The 18,058-nt window shown below is 40.2% G+C and overlaps 1 protein-coding gene across 1 annotated transcript in view; it reads left to right on the plus strand.

Moving 5' to 3' along the window:
• SLC44A3 (solute carrier family 44 member 3) overlaps positions 1–17,653 on the plus strand; it is a 106,296-nt gene extending 88,643 nt beyond the window's left edge. The window contains exons 13-15 of the mRNA XM_069063384.1: positions 12,723–12,860; positions 15,186–15,422; positions 17,444–17,653. Of these exons, the coding sequence (XP_068919485.1) occupies positions 12,723–12,860; positions 15,186–15,422; positions 17,444–17,548 (480 nt within the window). The 3' untranslated portion in view covers positions 17,549–17,653. The remainder of the gene's footprint in view (positions 1–12,722; positions 12,861–15,185; positions 15,423–17,443) is intronic.
• Positions 17,654–18,058: the final 405 nt, after the last annotated feature.

An 18,058-nucleotide genomic window follows, 5' to 3' on the forward strand; every position in this document is an offset into this window, starting at 1 on the left:
ACCTGGGAATGTTGCCTATAGCACTGAAACAGTCATCTTCTTCAACTCTGAATATGATTTTGCTGGACCTCCACAGCTTTCAGTTTCTAGCAGTCACCCAACTCCCACAGCCTTGGGACCTCCCCATCACAGCATTTCCTAGTTAGACTGGAAATGTATTCAGGGAAAGGGCTGCCATCTGTGGACTCTGAGGTGTGGGGGAGTTAGTGATAATACAACTTCCTAATAAACAGGGGAGAGAGGACAAGGACATGAACTATGTCCCCCGGAGGGGTTGGGGAGTAGGGCGGGGTAGTGCCGGTCTCTTGTTCCCCTTCAGTCAGTGGTCTCCACTAGTCAGTTCTATGTGGAAGAGAAGCATATGACATTGAAATGTATGACATGCTAGGGATTCATCTTGGAATGCCACACAGATTCGTGAACAATGGGGGATTGCAAACCCCACCCACCAGCATCTCGAGCTTCCTTTCGTCAGTCCTGGGGTGATAAACTAACAGATGAAACTATCAAAAAGCAACAGGATTGTAGGCCCATGGGCTCATAGATCCAGAGAGAGAAAGGACTTTCATGGTCATCTGGTCTCTTTGAGGTCCCTAAAAGGATGTTATCTGCCCTGGGTTACAGATGTTAAGTGGCGGTAGCTAGGAGCTGAACTCGGGTCCTGATTCTAACTTCAGCAGTCTGTCTGCTCTACCTTCACTCAGCCAGCCATTCTTCCCCTGGCATCCCCACCAAACAAGAACACTTGATCCCTGCATCAGAGGACTGAGTTGCAGTCTCAGCTCCACCACTTGCCATCTGTGCAACCTTGCCCTGTATGCCTCAGTTCCCTCATCTGTAAGGTGAGGGGGGTGAATTAGATGAGCTCTCAGACCCTTTCCTACTCTTTATCCTTTGATTCTACTGTGTTAGCTTACACTGGTCCTGTGTTCCTGGCATCTTGTCAAGTCACTCTCAACGTGTTAGCAGCAGGGGGAGGAAAATGAATTCAAAAGGAAGTCATCGCTACCATCAAATACAAAGGGTGGCCCTATTCATGAAACAGCTGCTGCCACAGCCCCTAGAACACACACACACATGCACTCACACACATACACACATACACATGTGGTTTTACCCCTTTGTGTACACACATATGTACACACACTGGTGAACCTGTGTATGCATATACTTGTATACATACATATACACACTTGTATACCCATACACACACTTACAGACCCACACTTATATGTATAGATGTGTGTGTACACATTTGTGTATACATATACCCACATACACTTGCACACACAACTCTCTAAGCAAAAGCACCTTAAAGGGACTCAACTGGTGGAGCTGATTCTTCTTCTTTGGTGCTTGAAAAGGGAAAAAATTCCAATGCCGTGGTAACCGTCTTTCAGCAGCCTCATTTTCTTTGAGTATCAGCCTGGAGCAGGGAGTTTAGTCGTCACACAGAGCAGGCATTATCCTCAGCAAACAGGGCCCTTTCCACTTACAGCCTGGCTCTCAGCCACACAGCTTTCCTCACGAAGCTGCCCAGGTCAACCCTTTGCCTCCCTGGCCTGGCCAATGCTGTGTTCCCCAGGTCAGAAGGTTGCTGCCATGGTCTTTTCAAAATGTATGGCATGTAGAAATATACAAACATTCCCATTTGTGCCATCTATGATTCCCTTCACCCCATTTCATCCTACTCCCCCTTGGTCTAGAGGGAGATGTCTCTGGCTCCCCAAGGCCCAAAACAGAGGCCCCCCTAAAATGGTATGATCTGTGAGACCTGGGACTTCTTTGTGAAGACTGAATGGGGAATGAGGGAATGATCTCTAGAGAGAAGCTTGGCTTATTTTATCTTTCTTCTATTAGTATTTTCAGACAAGATTTTCTTTTTCAGTTGGGGAAGGGGGTAAAAGGGAGAAAAAAATAAATGTTTGTCAATTGAGAAAATAAAATGCAAATAAACAATAAAGGCCACCTTCACCTTGGCTTGAATTTTACCATGCCATTCACTCTGACCTAGGATTTCTACAAGAATTAAATGAGGTATGAGAAGAACAAAGAGAGCTGGGGCAGCTAGGTGGCGCAGTGAATAGAGCACTGGCCCTGGAGTCAGGAAGACCTGAGTTCAAATGTGACCTCAGACACTTAACACTTACTAGCCGTGTGACCTTGGGGAAGTCACTTAAGCCCAATTGCCCCTCCCCCCCCAAAAAAGCAAAGAACTAGTGTCAAAGCCCAGAAGGCCTGAATTTGAGTCTCATCTCTGACAAAAACTGACCTTTCTTTGCATCCCCATAACTTCAGTGAATGGGCACATAGTAAGTGCTTCATAAATCCTCATTGACTGTGTGACCTTAGGGAAGTCATTTGTCCTCTCTGTGGTCTCCCTAGGCAGCTCTCCAAGACTATGCATTGCAAAGAAGGCCCTAATCTGCATTGGCAGAAGGAGTTTCCTTATCCAGCAGTTAGTTCCCTGTGCAGTGAAATCACAGGTCTAGGTCCTATCCGTAGGTGCATTTTGCAAATGATAAAGCATTGTAGAAAGATGGGTTTGTTATTGAGTAAGGGCAATGGTCAATAGAATCAGGCTTAGAGCTGTAGAGTCAGAAGAAGTCATCTAGTCTGTTGGGGCCAAACTCAAGTAGAAAGAGATTCCTCCAATAGTCGATTAGTCATGTGCAATTCTTTGTGACTCCATTCAGGTTTTTCTTAGCAAAAGGTACTGGAGTGGTTTTCCATTCCCTTCTCCAGCTCATTTTGCAGGTGAGAAAACTGAGGCAAACAGGATTAAGGGATTTGTCCAAGATCACACAGCTAGTAAGTGTGTGAGGCTGGATTCGAACTCAGGTCTTCATGACTTTAAACCTGGCACTCTGTCCTTTATGCCACCTAGCTGCCCATTCAGGGACTGTGAGACTGGTCTTTGCTGCTCACTTGGGGCCTAGTACAGTGCAGTGTGTTGATGGATATGTACTTACTAAATATTAGCTAATAAATGAAGTGACTAGTCTAGCTTTTGCTCTTGTGTGGAGCCATAAGGTTTACTCTACCTCAGCACTTGAAAGATTTTTTTTTAATTTCAGCTCATTCCTAGTGTTCCTCTCCACACCAGGCACACACACAGCTCCTCCATGGCTTTATAGATGGCTGTCAGGAATTTCCAAGGCTAAAAAATTCATCTCCCTCTGGCCAACCTGGTGATGAGACTCTCTGAACTTGGCAAAGGCAGTCCCTGGGCAATAGATAAATGACCCATCACTGGTTCAAACTCAAAGCCTTTCCATTTTGGTGGCAACTACCAAATAATCCAGGCCCACCTTTATGACAGTATGAGCAGTTAGGGGCAGACTTTTTGTTAATTAATTTTTTTTAATCAGCAAAAATCTACCTTTTCCCCCCTTCTGCACCTCCCCCTTTCATCCTGCACCAATTAAGAATGAAGAAAATAGGGAAAACAAAGCCACTTTTACAAACATGTATAGTTAAGCAAAAAGAATTCACATTTGCTGGGTCCAAAAGGAAACATATCAACAGATAGATAGATAGGTAGATAGATAGATAAATGGATGGATGGATGGGTGGGTGGGTGGGTGGATGGATGGATGGATGGATGGATGGATGGATAGATAGATAGATAGATGATAGATAGATAGATAGATAGATAGATAGATAGATAGATAGATAGATAGATAGATAGATAGATATTGCTATACTGTATCGTGCTGTATATTATATTCTATCGCATGTTATATTTCTCAGTCTGCACTCGGATTTTTTCACTTCTCAATCAGGAGGTGCGTAGCATGTTTCATCATTAGTTTTCTGGAATCATGATTGGTCTTTATGCTTATCAGAATTCCCAAATCTTTTTAAGTTTTTTGTCTTTAAGATATTATTGTCATCGTATAAATCGTTTTCCTTGTTCTGCTTACTTCACTCATACAAAGTCTTTGCAGGTTTTTCTGAAACCATAGGAGCAAACCTTTAGTAGAGGGTGGTTGTTGATAGCATATGCACTAGATCCAGATGTCTCCTGAGGAGAAAGTGAGGCTGGTGACTTTGCACAACCCTGCCTCACTTAAATCCAATTCACTTGCATGTCATGGTATCACCTTCCTGATGTTGTGGTCCTCTTCGAGAAGGAAGGACAAACAGCAGCAGTAAGCAACATTCTCTATCCACAGCACCCCCCACTCTCCCCACCCCCTACACTCTTCTCCAGTGAAAAAAGGGTGGGGCACCTCTCCTCTCTCAGGCCAACATGCCAGTTAGATTATGCCGTATTCAGTTTCTTGGGCATTATCAAATTCATTGTGCATATTTCAAGGTGTTTTCCAAACCAGTTCCTTATTATTTAATTTAATTTAACAATCATATATTAAGCATCTGCTTTGCTTAGGGCACTGGTTATGACATGGAATGTTCCACACATGTGTTCCCATTAGCTAAATGCTTGTTACAACTTTCACAGAGCACACAGTTTATGAATCGCCAGAAACCTTACAATTAGTCCAGCACCGAAGCCGATGCAGCAGTTCCTTCCACCTAATTCCCTAATAAGCGGTCAGTCAGCCAGCTTCCACTGGAACACAACCAAAAATGGTGAACTGTTTTGTGAGGTTGCCCCTTTTATCCTCTTCACAATATACTATACTTGTGCATTATCCATTTCAACTTTACTACCACAATTTATTCAACCATTCCCCTTTCAGTAAGAACCAACTTTCTTTCCAGTTCTTTGCTATGACAAGGATGTCTGCATGAATATTTTTTGTTCCTGTGGGGACTATCCCTCCTTTCTCCAGTGGATTTATCAAAAAATCCAGTGAATAAATGATGGGAGCCCTCAGGCTTTCTTAATAAGAAAATGGAGGTCTTAACATATTTCCATTTTCAGGATAAACTTCCAGAACCTAATAGACCTGAGTAGCTTATCTTAGCCTGAAGACTAACACATTCCCCCCCATTCACTGACTTCCTTGATTTCTGTGTGTGTGTGTATTTTTTTTTAATTAGACTCAAACACCAGAACACAAATACAGAATAGAGAAAAGATACCAAAACATATCATAAACTTTAAATACTGGAACTTAAATGAAAAGTTAAAAAGAAAAAGCATGTTGTGTGTATAGCAGATCTTAAGAGAGGATTCAAAATATGTAACAATAAATTTTCATTTCAAGAAAGTCTGTATGATAAATAATACCCTTATTGAGAACTGTCTGTCATTTCTTTGCTTCCTTGTAAGTTTTCTTTTGTTCTCTGCTATATACTTTTTTACTTTGTTTTTTCTCTTGCCTCAAATCCCCTCCAAGGCCACAATAAAGTTTAGATATGTTTCTCTAAAGCTATAAATATATATTATACATATTATATTATATATGTATACATATATACATAATTCCCTTGATTTCTTGCAGCAATATGATGGGTGAATTCCTAGAGGGACCAAAATGGAAATAGTTTAGTAAATGCTGGAATCACATGGGCCCAAGGATTTCTAGTGGAGTGGCCCTGATGGGGAGTTTGTGACAAAAAGAGGGCTCAAAATTAGATGAATGAATGAAGCAGGTATTGTGTGATTACTACATTGAAACCTTTGCGCTAAGGGCTGGAAATACAAATAGAAAAAGGCAAAACATTCCCTGCTTTCCTATGAGATTGTACATGTCCAGGTTACGGTAGATTAAACAAGGAACCTGCAGTGCATTTTGTTGTCAGGGCTGTGTGATTTCCCTGGCATTCCATTTAGTTCTGGAAGAGCACTTGAATGTCAGCACAATTCTGGGAACCAAGCAGTTTTTCATAACTCATGTTCTTGGGCTATAGCCGATTATTTATTCTTATGTTTCTGGTGCACTATGAAATAGACGGCCATTTTCCTGACAAACTAAATGGATTGATTCTTGTCAGAAGCTTTCTGTCATAACCCAAGCATTTGGGGGTTTGGAGATTTTTTTGTCCAAACCTGTGATTCCATTGGCATATAGAACTCCCTAGAAGGAACTACTCCCTACTAATACAAGTAAGCTTCTGTTAATGCCTTTTAGAGTCCTACAGGGTGGCCTAGGGCACTAGCAGGTTAAGTGACTTGGCCAGGGTCATACATTCCTGTTAAAGGCAGGACTTGAATTCTGGGAGTTTTCTTGACTCAGGCCACACCTCTCAGTGCACTGTGCCTCTTTGCCTCTCACCCCTCACACAGCAAGAAAGGAAAGTAGTGATTTCTTTGAGCCAGTGAATACCAGGAATCCATTCCAAAATGAAAGTTTATTTTTTTTCCTGCTAGGCTCCTGGGTAAATGTCTTTGCCCTTCTGCAGAGTGGAGATTAATTGTACTTACTTCTATGAAAAGAGGAGCTATGTGAGTTATGAACCTATTGTCAGTGTGGGAGGGGAGCTAGGTGGCACAGTGGAGTGCCAGCCGTAGAGTCAGGAGGTCCTGAGTTCAAATCTGATCTCAGACAGTTAGTAGCTGTGTGACCCTGGGCAAGTCACTGTTTACCCTATTTTCCTCATCTGTAAAGTGGGCAGGAAAAGAAAACGACAGACTGATCCAGTATCTTTGCAAGAAAACCCCTGGGGCAGCTAGGTAGTGCAGTGAATAGAGCACCAGCCCTGGAGGCAGGAGGATTTAGTTTCAAATCTGGCCTAGACACTTAACACTTACTAGCCCTGTGACCTTGGGGAAGTCACCTAACCCCAATTGCCCTGCCTTCCCTCCTCCAAAAAGAAAAAAAAAACCCAAATGGGATCCCAAAGAGTTGGAAACAACTGAACAACATTAGTATGGGAGATTCCTGAAATGGCAACTCTTTTATTCTATGCTGATCCACAGCTTATCATCAGCTTATGTACTAGTCTTTGAGAGATGCCCCAGAACTCTGAAAAGTTAATTAACTTGACAGTAGCCACACAACCAATAGGCGTTTAAGGAAGAATTGGAACAGAAGTCCTCCTGGTCCCAAGGCCAGACTTAAGGCCCACATTCCTTTTTTGACTGGATTTTCTGTAGAGTATTTACAGAGATACAGTGACAAGAATCCAAATATAACATATCAACAAATATTTATTAAACATTTGTTATGTGTCAGACATTGTTCTAAGTGCTGATGGCTACAAAGAAAAGTAAAAACAGTCCCTTCTCTCAAGGAGTTTGCAGTCTAATGAGGCAGATAACATATAACTGTACAAACAAGATAAATGCCAAGAAAACTTGGAAGAAAGCTCATAAGGAAGGCACTAGCATTAAGGGAGAGGAGGGAAGATGTCTGGGGTAAGGTAGGATTTGAACTGAGTCTCCAAGGAAGCCGGGAAGTCCAGGAGACAGAGGTGAGAAAGGAGAGGTTTCCAGGCACAGGGAACAGCCAGTGAAAATTCATCAAGTGATTAACAGAATTTGGATGAGTCTCAGCCTCCTTGACCTACACAGTTAGGAGGCGGCTCCACAATGATGAGTGTCTAGAGCCACTTGAATTATTGAATTATGACAATTATAGGTTTACAATTTCTCTTTCCAAGAAGAAACTGTTTCAGTTTCCTGGAAGAGAAAATTTTGGCTCTCTGTTAAAATGAGATCAATGATAGGACAATGCTGGCTCCAGTTTGGATTTAAGGAGAAAAAGCATTTTCTCCACGTGAAATCTCTCTCTCTCTCTCTCTCTCTCTCTCTCTCTCTCTCTCTCTCTCTCTCTCTCTCTCTGTCTCTCTGTCTCTCTCTGTCTCTCTGTCTCTTTCTGTCTCTCTGTCTCTCTCTCTGTCTCTCTGTCTCTCTCTCTCTCTCTGTCTCTCTCTCTCTGTCTCTCTCTCTCTCTCTGTCTCTCTCTCTCTATCTCTCTCTCCCCCTCCCTCCCCTTCCCCCCCTCACTGAGGAGTGATTTATACCCTTTCCGTTCTCATTAATTCTTTGGGGCTTCAGTACAAGAGGTTGTCACTGGGGAGGGAAGTGGATTGCAGTATACCCCGCACCCCAGAGTGCTGAGCTAACCCTGGACCACTTCTGAAGAAATGGCTCGGTGCCTCATGTGGGTCGGGGGGGGGTGTACTTTAAGCCATGTATTTGCTACAAAAGACTACAAGTATGACAAAAAAAAAGAGGTAGAATTTTAAATAATTATTACAGTTTTTAAAAATTTGGTCACCATGAGAAAGTTTTATACCACCCTAAGTCTTTCTGGAGATCAAAGTAAATCTAATGAGCAAAATATTTTGTTGGGAATGGTCCCAAGTGATTCAGGAGCGTACTTCCTCTGAGTCTGCATCAGCATCAAATGGGCCATATATCTTCATTTCCAGTGAGGCAGTGTGGAACAGTGTAGATAGATAGGGAGTAACCTTCGACATCAGATAGACCTGGCTTCAAGTCTCATCTCTAACCCAGGCTTTGCAACTCTGGACAAATTACTTTACCTCCCAGTGGCCCAGGTTACTTTCTAAATCTATAAATTGCAGAAATGGTCGCTAATCTGTACCGTTAGAGTATCCTCGCCGGAAGCAATCTACAGCAATGAATCACCAATCTGGACCAAAAACAAAGACAAAATCCTCTTAGTTACACAAAGAACTTGTACATCTGAGGACCATCTTTAGGGATATGCTTCCTAACAATTTTTTGTTGTCATTTTTCCGTCATGTTCAAATCTTTATGGCCCCATTTGGAGTTTTCTTAGCCAAGATACTGGAGTGGTTTGCCATTTCCTTCTTTAGCTCATTTTACAGATGAGGAAACTGAGGCAAATAGGGTTAAGCCCAAGATCACACAGCTAGTAAGTGTCTGAGGCCAGATTTGAACCCAGGAAGTTGACTCTTTCTGACTCCAGACCTGGAACTCTATCCATTTCCTGTAATGAGAGCTATCCAAACCATGAATGGTTTTCCTCAAGATGGAATGGATTTCCCCTCGTGGGAAGTCTTTAATCAAAGGTTAGATGACCACTAAGTGGATATGTTGTGGAGAAGATATTTTATCAATGACAGGTAAGTCTAAATGGCTATTGAGGTCCCTTCTGAGATCCTGTGATTCCCTAAATCAAAAAACTGTTAGATAAGGCAATGTTACTTTTTGCTTCTGTCAGGATGTGGATACTTCTACTATATCTCCCTAAGACTTTTGTAGACTGTATTTTAAGACAGCCAGAACTCAAATGTACTTGGAGACTTAATGAACTTTCAGTATGTTTGGGGTATAGTGGTACATGCCTATAATTTCAGCTACTAGGGAGGCTAAGGCTGGGGAGATCTCTTGAGGAAAGATGAGCTAGAGTGGGCTAAAGTTGAGCAAGTATCCATACCAAGTTCCCTACTGATATGGAGAGCCCCTAGGAGCTCTGTATTAGGAGTGGAGAGCCAGTTTACCTAAGGAACTGACCCAGTTTGGAAAATGGAGGGAGTCAGAAGTTGCATGCTGATCAGAATGAGCCTGGGTGAGCTAAAGAGACCCAGTCTTTAAAGGTGAGAGAGGAAGAGTGGAAAGAACCAGTGGATTGGGGGCCCCAAAGTTCCAAGTTAAAAGCCCCCATTTCTGCTGTTTATTACCCATGTGATCCTAGACAGGTCACTTCTAACCTCCCAGAGCTTCAATTCCTTCATCTGTAAAATGAGTGGGTTGGACTTAGGTTTCCTCTAAAGTTAGGACATTTTTTTTTATCCTAACTCTGGTCCTCTGAGCCTCTCCTATAGAACCTGAAGAATGAGAATATTTGCCTTGTAATAAAATATACTAGCTACCATGGACCCTTTTTCCTATTGTACTAAAAAGATTAGCCTCCAGGATATCTTGAGAAACTTTCCCAACCATACCAGCAAGTTCCCTAATCCTTGGATAAACATCAGAGTTTACAGATTCCTTTAACACAACCATCCCTGAAATTCACTGGTCCAGCCCAACATACCAGTGCTTAGAGCAGTTTTAAATATATTACAAATACAGTATAATCCATCTTCCAGCTGTCTCTGACAAAGAAGCAATTTCTATTTCTAAGTGGCCAATTAGCTAATGTTTTAACTATAGAAAGCTTCATTTCATTTCCTGTGCCTTGAGTGTTTCTGCCTACCTCCTACCCCATCTCAGCCTCCATTTACATACTCAGACATTAATTCTAGGTCTCCTTATTTGACTCTGGGTATGGAATCTTTTGAACCAAAATGCTATGCTGTAGTAACTTTAAGAAAATATATATAATTTCCCTGTCAGGGGCTTTAATGCTGTCTTTCTGTGGGTGTGGCTCATTCTTTTGTAAAAAAAAAAATTTTTTTTAAATAGAAGATTATAGGTGCAAAGAAATTTGAAAGATTTTGAGAGCTTGGTAAAGGACCATGTTAACAGTCAAACATTTTGGCCAGGGGACTAAGTTTATTTTTATTTCTCCTGGCAGGAAGGTGGAAAGTTTTCAACAAGGTAACAGTGATGCAGGGGAAAAATACTATTTAGTGGCAACAATTTGACATTATGGAGAAAGTTAGGATTTAGGAAGCAAATAAAAGGTTTGAATCTAGCAGCAATGCCTTGCCACTCTGAAGAGGAATGGCTGAACCTCAAATAGAACGTAATTTGAACATCAAGACCTACCCTTTCCTGGGATTCCTATACAAGTGTGGAGTAGTCATGTTACACAGTCCATAGAGACAGGTGGCAAATTCTCTCTATCCTCCTAGTAAACATTTACTTCTGAATTTCCAAATGGCAAATGTGTTCTGTTTGGTGAGGAGCAGATGGCCATATCATCTTGAGTATGGAAGGCAGGCTGACCTATCCATCCATGTCTTCTCCCTCAGAATGACAGTGATGGCCTGATGGTGGGCTGTTTCAATCATTGTATCTCAATGTTGAAATTGCAGTGGGTGTGGTATGCTTGGTCAAATTGTTCTATGTATTACACAGAGTAAATGAGCAGTCCTCAGCTTCTCATTTAAAGCCTTTATTTACCAGGGGTGGCTAGGTGGTGCAGTGAACAGAGCACTGGCCCTGGACTCAGGAGGACATGAATTCAAATCCGACCTCAGACACTTAACACTTACTGGCTCTGTGACCTTGGGCAAGTCACTTAATCCCAATTGCCCTCCAAAAAGCCAAAAAAAAAAAAAAAAAGCTTTCACCAACTAGTTTCCACCTATTCATTTTTATTTTATTTTATTCCCTTTAATGCATTCTCCATTCCAATCAAACTGGTCTGCCAGCTGTTCTCTATACACAACATTTTACCTCCCATCTCTCTGTCCATACCTGGAATGTACTCTTTCTTCATTTTTATCTCTTCACTCCCAGATTCCCTTAAAGCACAGCTCAGATCTACACTAGGCCTTTTCTGAATTCCCCTGGTGTTATTAGGGCTTTTTCTCTCTTAAAAATTACTGTGTTAATTTTTATATGATTTGTGTTTACTTGTAAATATACTATATTACTCTTTGACTCAGTTGTAGAAAAACTTCCTGAAAGCAGGTACTGTTTCATTTTTTGTCTCTATCCCCAATGCCCAGGAAAGTGCCTGGCATGCAGTAGGTGATTAATAAATGTTTATTGAACTGAAATGTACCTAATATACTTTTACCAGATCACACAACCAAATTTTAGAGCTGAAGAGACCAAGCCCTGACATATGCAATTACTGATCCGCTCCACCCAAACCACTTCTTCCACTTCAGCAGCAGATTTGGGAGGTTTCATTACTAAGAAAGTCTATAACTCAATCCACCCAACATTCACCTTTGCCATTTTTTTGCCCCAATTTAATTTTTACTTTTTTCTGATTAAGAAGCATTTATTTTTCTCTACCTCACATTTATCCCTCCAATTCAACAATAAAAAAAGAAAACCAAAACCCTCATGTGAAGTAAAGCGTAGTCCAACAAATCAAATCCACACATTGACCATGTTCTTCATTTTGAGTTCATCATGTCTCTGGCATGAGGTGTGGAACATCTTTCAAAGTTTTTTTCTTCCTTTATAATGTTATCGTATGAATTTTTCTCGTACTTCTCGACTCCCTTCAGTCGGTATCGGTTCATATAGGTCTTCCTAATTTCCTCTGAAATAGTCCATTTTTATAAATTCTTGTTATAGTAACATCTCATTATATTCATATACCATAATTTGCTTAGCTATTCCCCAACAGATGGGCACCCCTTTAATTTCCAATTCTTTGCTGCTAAATGGATCATTTTCCTCTTTAAAAAAAAAATCTCTTTGAGGTATATGCCTTTTAGTGGTATTACTGAGCCAAAGAGTAAACAACAGTTTTGTGGTTTGAGGATCCTAATTCCAAATTGCTTTCCAGAATGGCTGGACCAGTTCACAACTTTACCAGTGGGGCATGAGTGGGGCATCTCCTTTCCATATGTAACATTTTTAAAGGTTTTAGAGAAAACCTTAGAAACAGGTGGTCCGCAAGCATTTCTGCGTCATACAAGAAAAGGGATTTTGGCAAAATTAATTAGGAAATCTTCCCAATGTTTTCCCTGAATCATGACTGTGATAAGAAGAGAGGTGATAGAGTTTCTCTTTATATGCTTCTTTAAACAACAAACTCTAGTTCTAAAAATTTGCATTCTTATAATGTTTGCCTTCTTGGAGAGGAAGGATGGAAGGGATGGAGGGAGAAAATTTTGGAACTCAAAATTTTATTAAAAATGGATGTTGAAAACTATCTTTAGGTGTAATTGGAAAAAATAAAATACTACTTACATTTTTAAAAAATTTACATTCTAACTCTTCTAACCATTTCTTCTTTCAGAATGCCTATATTGCCACTTTGATCAATGGAACAGATTTTTGCACCTCTGCAAAGGATTCGCTCAATATTTTATCCAAGAATCCAGGACATATTGCCTCTGTTAGCTGCTTTGGAGATTTCATGATTTTTCTAGGAAAGGTGAGATATCTTCATTAAAATACTGAGGAAGGAAACCTGCAGTCCTAAATTAATCATGCTGTGGTGGTCTTGGACAAATTATTGTTTTTTTCTTTTTCATCTGCAAAATGAAATGGCAATAATTCTAATCTAAAAGTACTGATTTAGATTCTAAAGACTGACTTAGATTTTATGGAAATAAGTAATCACACTAAATGATGTATCATGTGTACAAATGTGGGTCATTGGTGGATGTTTATGTCCTTAAACTTAGGGTAAAGTTCACCTATATATTATTGGCCAAAGTTTCATAGAAACTTAACGATCATCTAGTACAACCTTTCACCTAATAACAGATAACACTAGCTATGTGACTGGGCAAAATACTTAGCTTTGCCTCAGTTTCCTTATCTGTAAAAAATGAGGAGGTTGGATTCAGTGGACTCTGAGGGTCACTTCTGGCTCTAAATCTATGGGATCCTATGAATATCTTTGACAAATGAAGACCATGCTTGAACTCTTCTAGCAACAGGGAGTTTAGAGAAGGCAGTTCATTACATTGTAAGGCAACTCTGATTGTTAGGAAGTTTTATCTGAATGATGCTGTACTTTAGTGGACAGAGTCGAAAGGACCTGGCTTCAGATCCCATTTCTGGCACTAAATAGCTGTATAACCAGGGGCAGAATCTCCAAAACTCAGTTTTCTGTTCAATGCAGATAATAATACCTATAGTAGCTAACCTATCAAATGAAAGCACTTTACAAACTTTAAAATACCATATAATTATTCTATAATAATATAATATAATGATTCTATAACATTAATAATATATAATAATTATCATTATTATTACCTCATTGCAGTATTTAAGGCTAAAATGAGATTATGTATGTAAAGCACTTTGTAACCTTTAAGTGCCTTTATCAAGCTATTATTATGCTCATCTGCCTCCCTTAGAATTCCACCCATTGGATTTATCTCTACAGAGTCACTCAGAACATGCCTAAATCCTCCTCTTGTGGAGAACTTGTCTCTGCTACTCCCTAAACCTTCTCTTTTCCAAGCTAAACACCACCAGTCTCTTCAATACCATTTTTTCCAGACCCTTCAACAGACAGTCATAGGCTCTTAGCGCTAGAGATGGAAGGCCCCTAGAAGGCCATGTAGTCGATAAGCTTCACTTAGCAGATGAGGGCACCTCAGTGATTCACCAGGATAATACAGCTAGTGTAGTGTCAGAAGCAGGATCTGAACCCAGGTTTTGCTGACTCCAAGCTTAGCTCTATGTCATCTAAGCCAGGCTGCCTTTCTCAATGACCATCTGGGTCATTCATCTTCTCATTATGCTGTGTCTCAGATCGTGTTTCCTGGAACTGGTCACTTTGCTCCAGATGTCATTTTCACAGGGTGCCTACCATACAGGGGGACTTTATGTCCCTTATTCTAAACACAACATTTCTGCAAGATTTATCGGCTGGGCTCTTTCCTTTACAGGCCATTGTTCCCCAGCACAAAGAGCTGTGATATACAGTACTCACATTTCACAAGTGCAGGTGAAGTTGACGTGTATTCTCTTTCTTCTCTGGGCTTGACTCAGTATTTTCAGGCAGCAGCAGTTTTGCTGGCACCTATCTTTCTTAAGCTAACAATTACTCATAACAAAAGAGTTTAGAATGCATTTACTAAATGTTCTGTCAGTGGATGCTGTGACTCAAAACAGCTTTTATTTATATAGTAATTTGATGTTTAGAAAATATTTTCATTTCACAACATCCTCATTCAGTGGGTAGCGAAAATACTAGCCCCTTTTTACAGATGGGGAAACTGAGGATCAGTTTCAATGACTTGTTTAGGGTTCGACAACTAATTTCAAAGGTAAGATTTAAACCCTGTCTATCTCAGGAATCAGATCTGGGCCTCCTTAAAGAAAGTAGGGGGCCCACTCTACCCCCAGTTTGTGTGTCTATAGTTTTAGGTTTAATCTTGTTCCTAGGAATGATTATAGAAAGTAAAGGCTTATGGAAACACTTTTTAATTAAGGGCTAGTCCAAGGGTGAAGGGTAAAATGTTTAAAGTGTAAAACTGCTACTTAAGTGAAAACCATTAGTGAAACCTCTCCCTATATGTATTCGGGGGGGGGGGGGGGGGGGGGGGGGGGGGGGGGGGGGGAGTAGAGGGAAGGAAGGAGAGAGAGACAGAGACAGAGACAGAGACAGAGACAGAGAGACAGAGATGAGGGGGAGGAAGAGACAGAGACAAGGAAGACACACAGAGACAAAAACAGAGACATGTTAGGAAAGATAAATTTTATTAATTTCTGTTGTTTTATTTTGCTTTATGAACAGGTGTTTGTGGTATACTTCACTGTCTTTGGAGGGCTAATGGCCTTTAACTACCATCGTGAGTTGCAAGTATGGGCAATTCCTTTGTTATTGGTGGCTTTTTTTGCCTATTTAGTGGCCCACAATTTCCTATCAGTGTTTGAAACTGTGTTGGACACCTTGCTTCTGTGCTTTGTCATTGACATGGAAACAAATGATGGATCACCAGAGAAACCTTACTTTATGGATCAAGAGTTGATGGTAAGCAAATTGATTTGTGCATTGATTTATAGCTAGGTATGCCACATAAGAAGACTGGATGGCTTGGTGGTTTGATAGACAGCATGAGATAACAGAATACTGGATTTGAAGCCAAAGAATATGGTTTCGAATCCCAGTCCTGACGCTTGTTACCTGTATGACCTTGGGGAAGTCACTTCTAAATCATGAAAAATCAGGGCATACCTTTCCCCTGAAGAGTTCCTCTTAGAAAAGAGACTCTGCCCCCTCCAGCTCTACCAAGTTGAATTGTCATGAAACATTTAGCTGAGGTGTGAGCAGTGCATTTGATTGTGGGATCAGTAATCTCATTTGTGGGCACAACACACTCTGGGCCTCAGTTTCTTCCTTTGTAAAATGGGAAGATTAAATCAGATGGCCTCCAAGGTCCCTTTGAGTTCTAAATCTCTGAACCATGATATTAATATATGCTCATGAGACATTAGAACTTCTAGAAAATGACAATTTCATGGGAGTGTTACACTTATATTTCAAATTATCACTTCCTTTTCTTCTCTTTCTAAGGAAAAAATGTATTCTCATTCTTTATGAGATGGCAGGTACTTCTACTTTTCCATTCTAGCCCTACTTGCACTTCAAGTTTGAAATATATATATGAAAGTAAAAATCATGTCTTCATCCATTGAAGTTAATAATTATTTATTAAGAGCTAATACAGAAAATAATGACAGTGATTGTTGACATGAATGCAGTTCTTTATAGTCTGAAACATGCTAGTTCTATCAGGAGCCAACAGACAACTGTTTCCCAACAATTTGTGCTTCTTGGCCACCTTGTCTGGTATGAAGAGATTTTTTTAACAGCATAATGATTATATAATAGATAAATTAAATATATGTATACATTTCCATATACATATTGCTTACTTCTTTTTGGTCTCTGTATAAAAATATTATTACAAGTGATGTGATAAGTATTATGAAAGCACATTGTTTTGGGGGACATATTTTTAGCTCTTTGTTTTAACCAGAGTATGTAAGGCAGTTTTATAACCCTTAAAGTCCAGAGTGGAATTATGCCTTTACAGTTACTTGTGTTATTCTGTACTAACTTCCACCAGAGTCCCATTCTGCTGCCTCATTCTGCCATAGAGGAAAGTTCTGGATAACTATACTATAGCTGGAAGGGACCTCAAAGGTCATCTAGTACAGTTTCTTTACAGCGGTGGATACTGAGGCCCAAGGTTACTTGCCCAAAGTCACACAAATAAGTTTGAGAGGTGGGATGTGAACTGAGGTCCTCTAACTTCAAAGCCAACACTTTTCTCCATTGTATGGGAGAGTGTAAACTGGAAGGGCTTCAAGAATAGTCCCAGAGATGATCTAGAATCTGAGGACCAGCCTGGCTAGGTTCAGAGAGGCATATTATTACCGTGTTGACTGCTGAGGGATAAATTTTTTGACTGCAACAACTCTCAAAGATAGTCTTGTAAGGAAGGAATCGAAGGGTTGGGATCTGCATTAGAAAGTAAGCTCCTTGAAGGCAGGGGCTGCTTTTTTCCTCTCTTTGTATCCCTAGCACTTAGCACTGTGTCTAGCACATATTAGGCATTAATAAATGTTTATTAATGGATGGATGGATGGATGAATGGATGGAGGAAATGCCTAGAGCAACAACACCAGATCAAGTCAGTGAGCATTTATTAAGCACCTCCTGTGTATTGATGTATTGAAAAGACATCTCTGTCTCCCATGGAAACCATGCCTTCCCTATGAAAAGCAGTTTTTTATACTTTGTATTGCTATGTTACAAAAAGGACGTTATTTCTGATGGTGTTAAAAAGCTAATGAGGTATTCTTTTGCTGTGAGCCACATGCTTTCAGTGTTTTTTGATGATGACCTATTCATTCATATTTGGATTAGATAGACTTTTTCTGAAAATTAATTTCTCACATGGCATATAGCAGAGTGGTCCATTGGCACTGCAGGAATACAGCATTAGGAACTACTCCCCATCTTTTTACTTTTTTTTTTAAAAACAGAACTTTGTGAACAGAAGCAACAAATTAATTGATTCAAAGATAAGAAGAAACCGAAAGTCACTAAAGAATGAAGATGGAACAGAACTCCAGCCCATTGTGAGATAGAAGACGTTTCCTTACTGTCCAGTGTTTGTGCCTCTTTTGGAAGAACATTATTACTTTCAGTCCTCATTGTGTCTTTTGCAAAATAAATTTTTAGATATGACTGACTCTTGGTCTTTCTCATTTTTAAAAATTTATTTATTTTTAGTTTTCAACATTCATTTCCACAAAATTTTAAGTTACAGTTTTTTCTCTCCCTCTTTCCCCTGCCCCCACCCCAAAATAGCAAACCTACTGAATACCCCTTCCCCCAATCAGTTCTCTCTTATATCCCACATCACCCTCCCTAACTTTCTAGTAGGGCAAGATGGATTTCTATACCCCAGTGCCTGTATACCTTATTTCCCAGTTGCATGTAAAAAACATTTTGTTTTTAAAAATTTGTTTTTAAAACTTTGAGTTCCAGATTTTTTCCCTTCTTCTCTCTTCACCCACACCCACTAGGAAGATAAGCAATTGCTTATCATAGGTTGTACATGTGTAGTTACCCAAATCATTTCCATAATTGTTATA

The sequence above is a fragment of the Petaurus breviceps genome, unplaced genomic scaffold (assembly GCF_028583685.1).
Source record: "Petaurus breviceps papuanus isolate PSGF00001 unplaced genomic scaffold, PetGlider_PUasm1.0 90564, whole genome shotgun sequence".
Taxonomy (NCBI): Eukaryota; Metazoa; Chordata; class Mammalia; order Diprotodontia; family Petauridae; genus Petaurus; species Petaurus breviceps.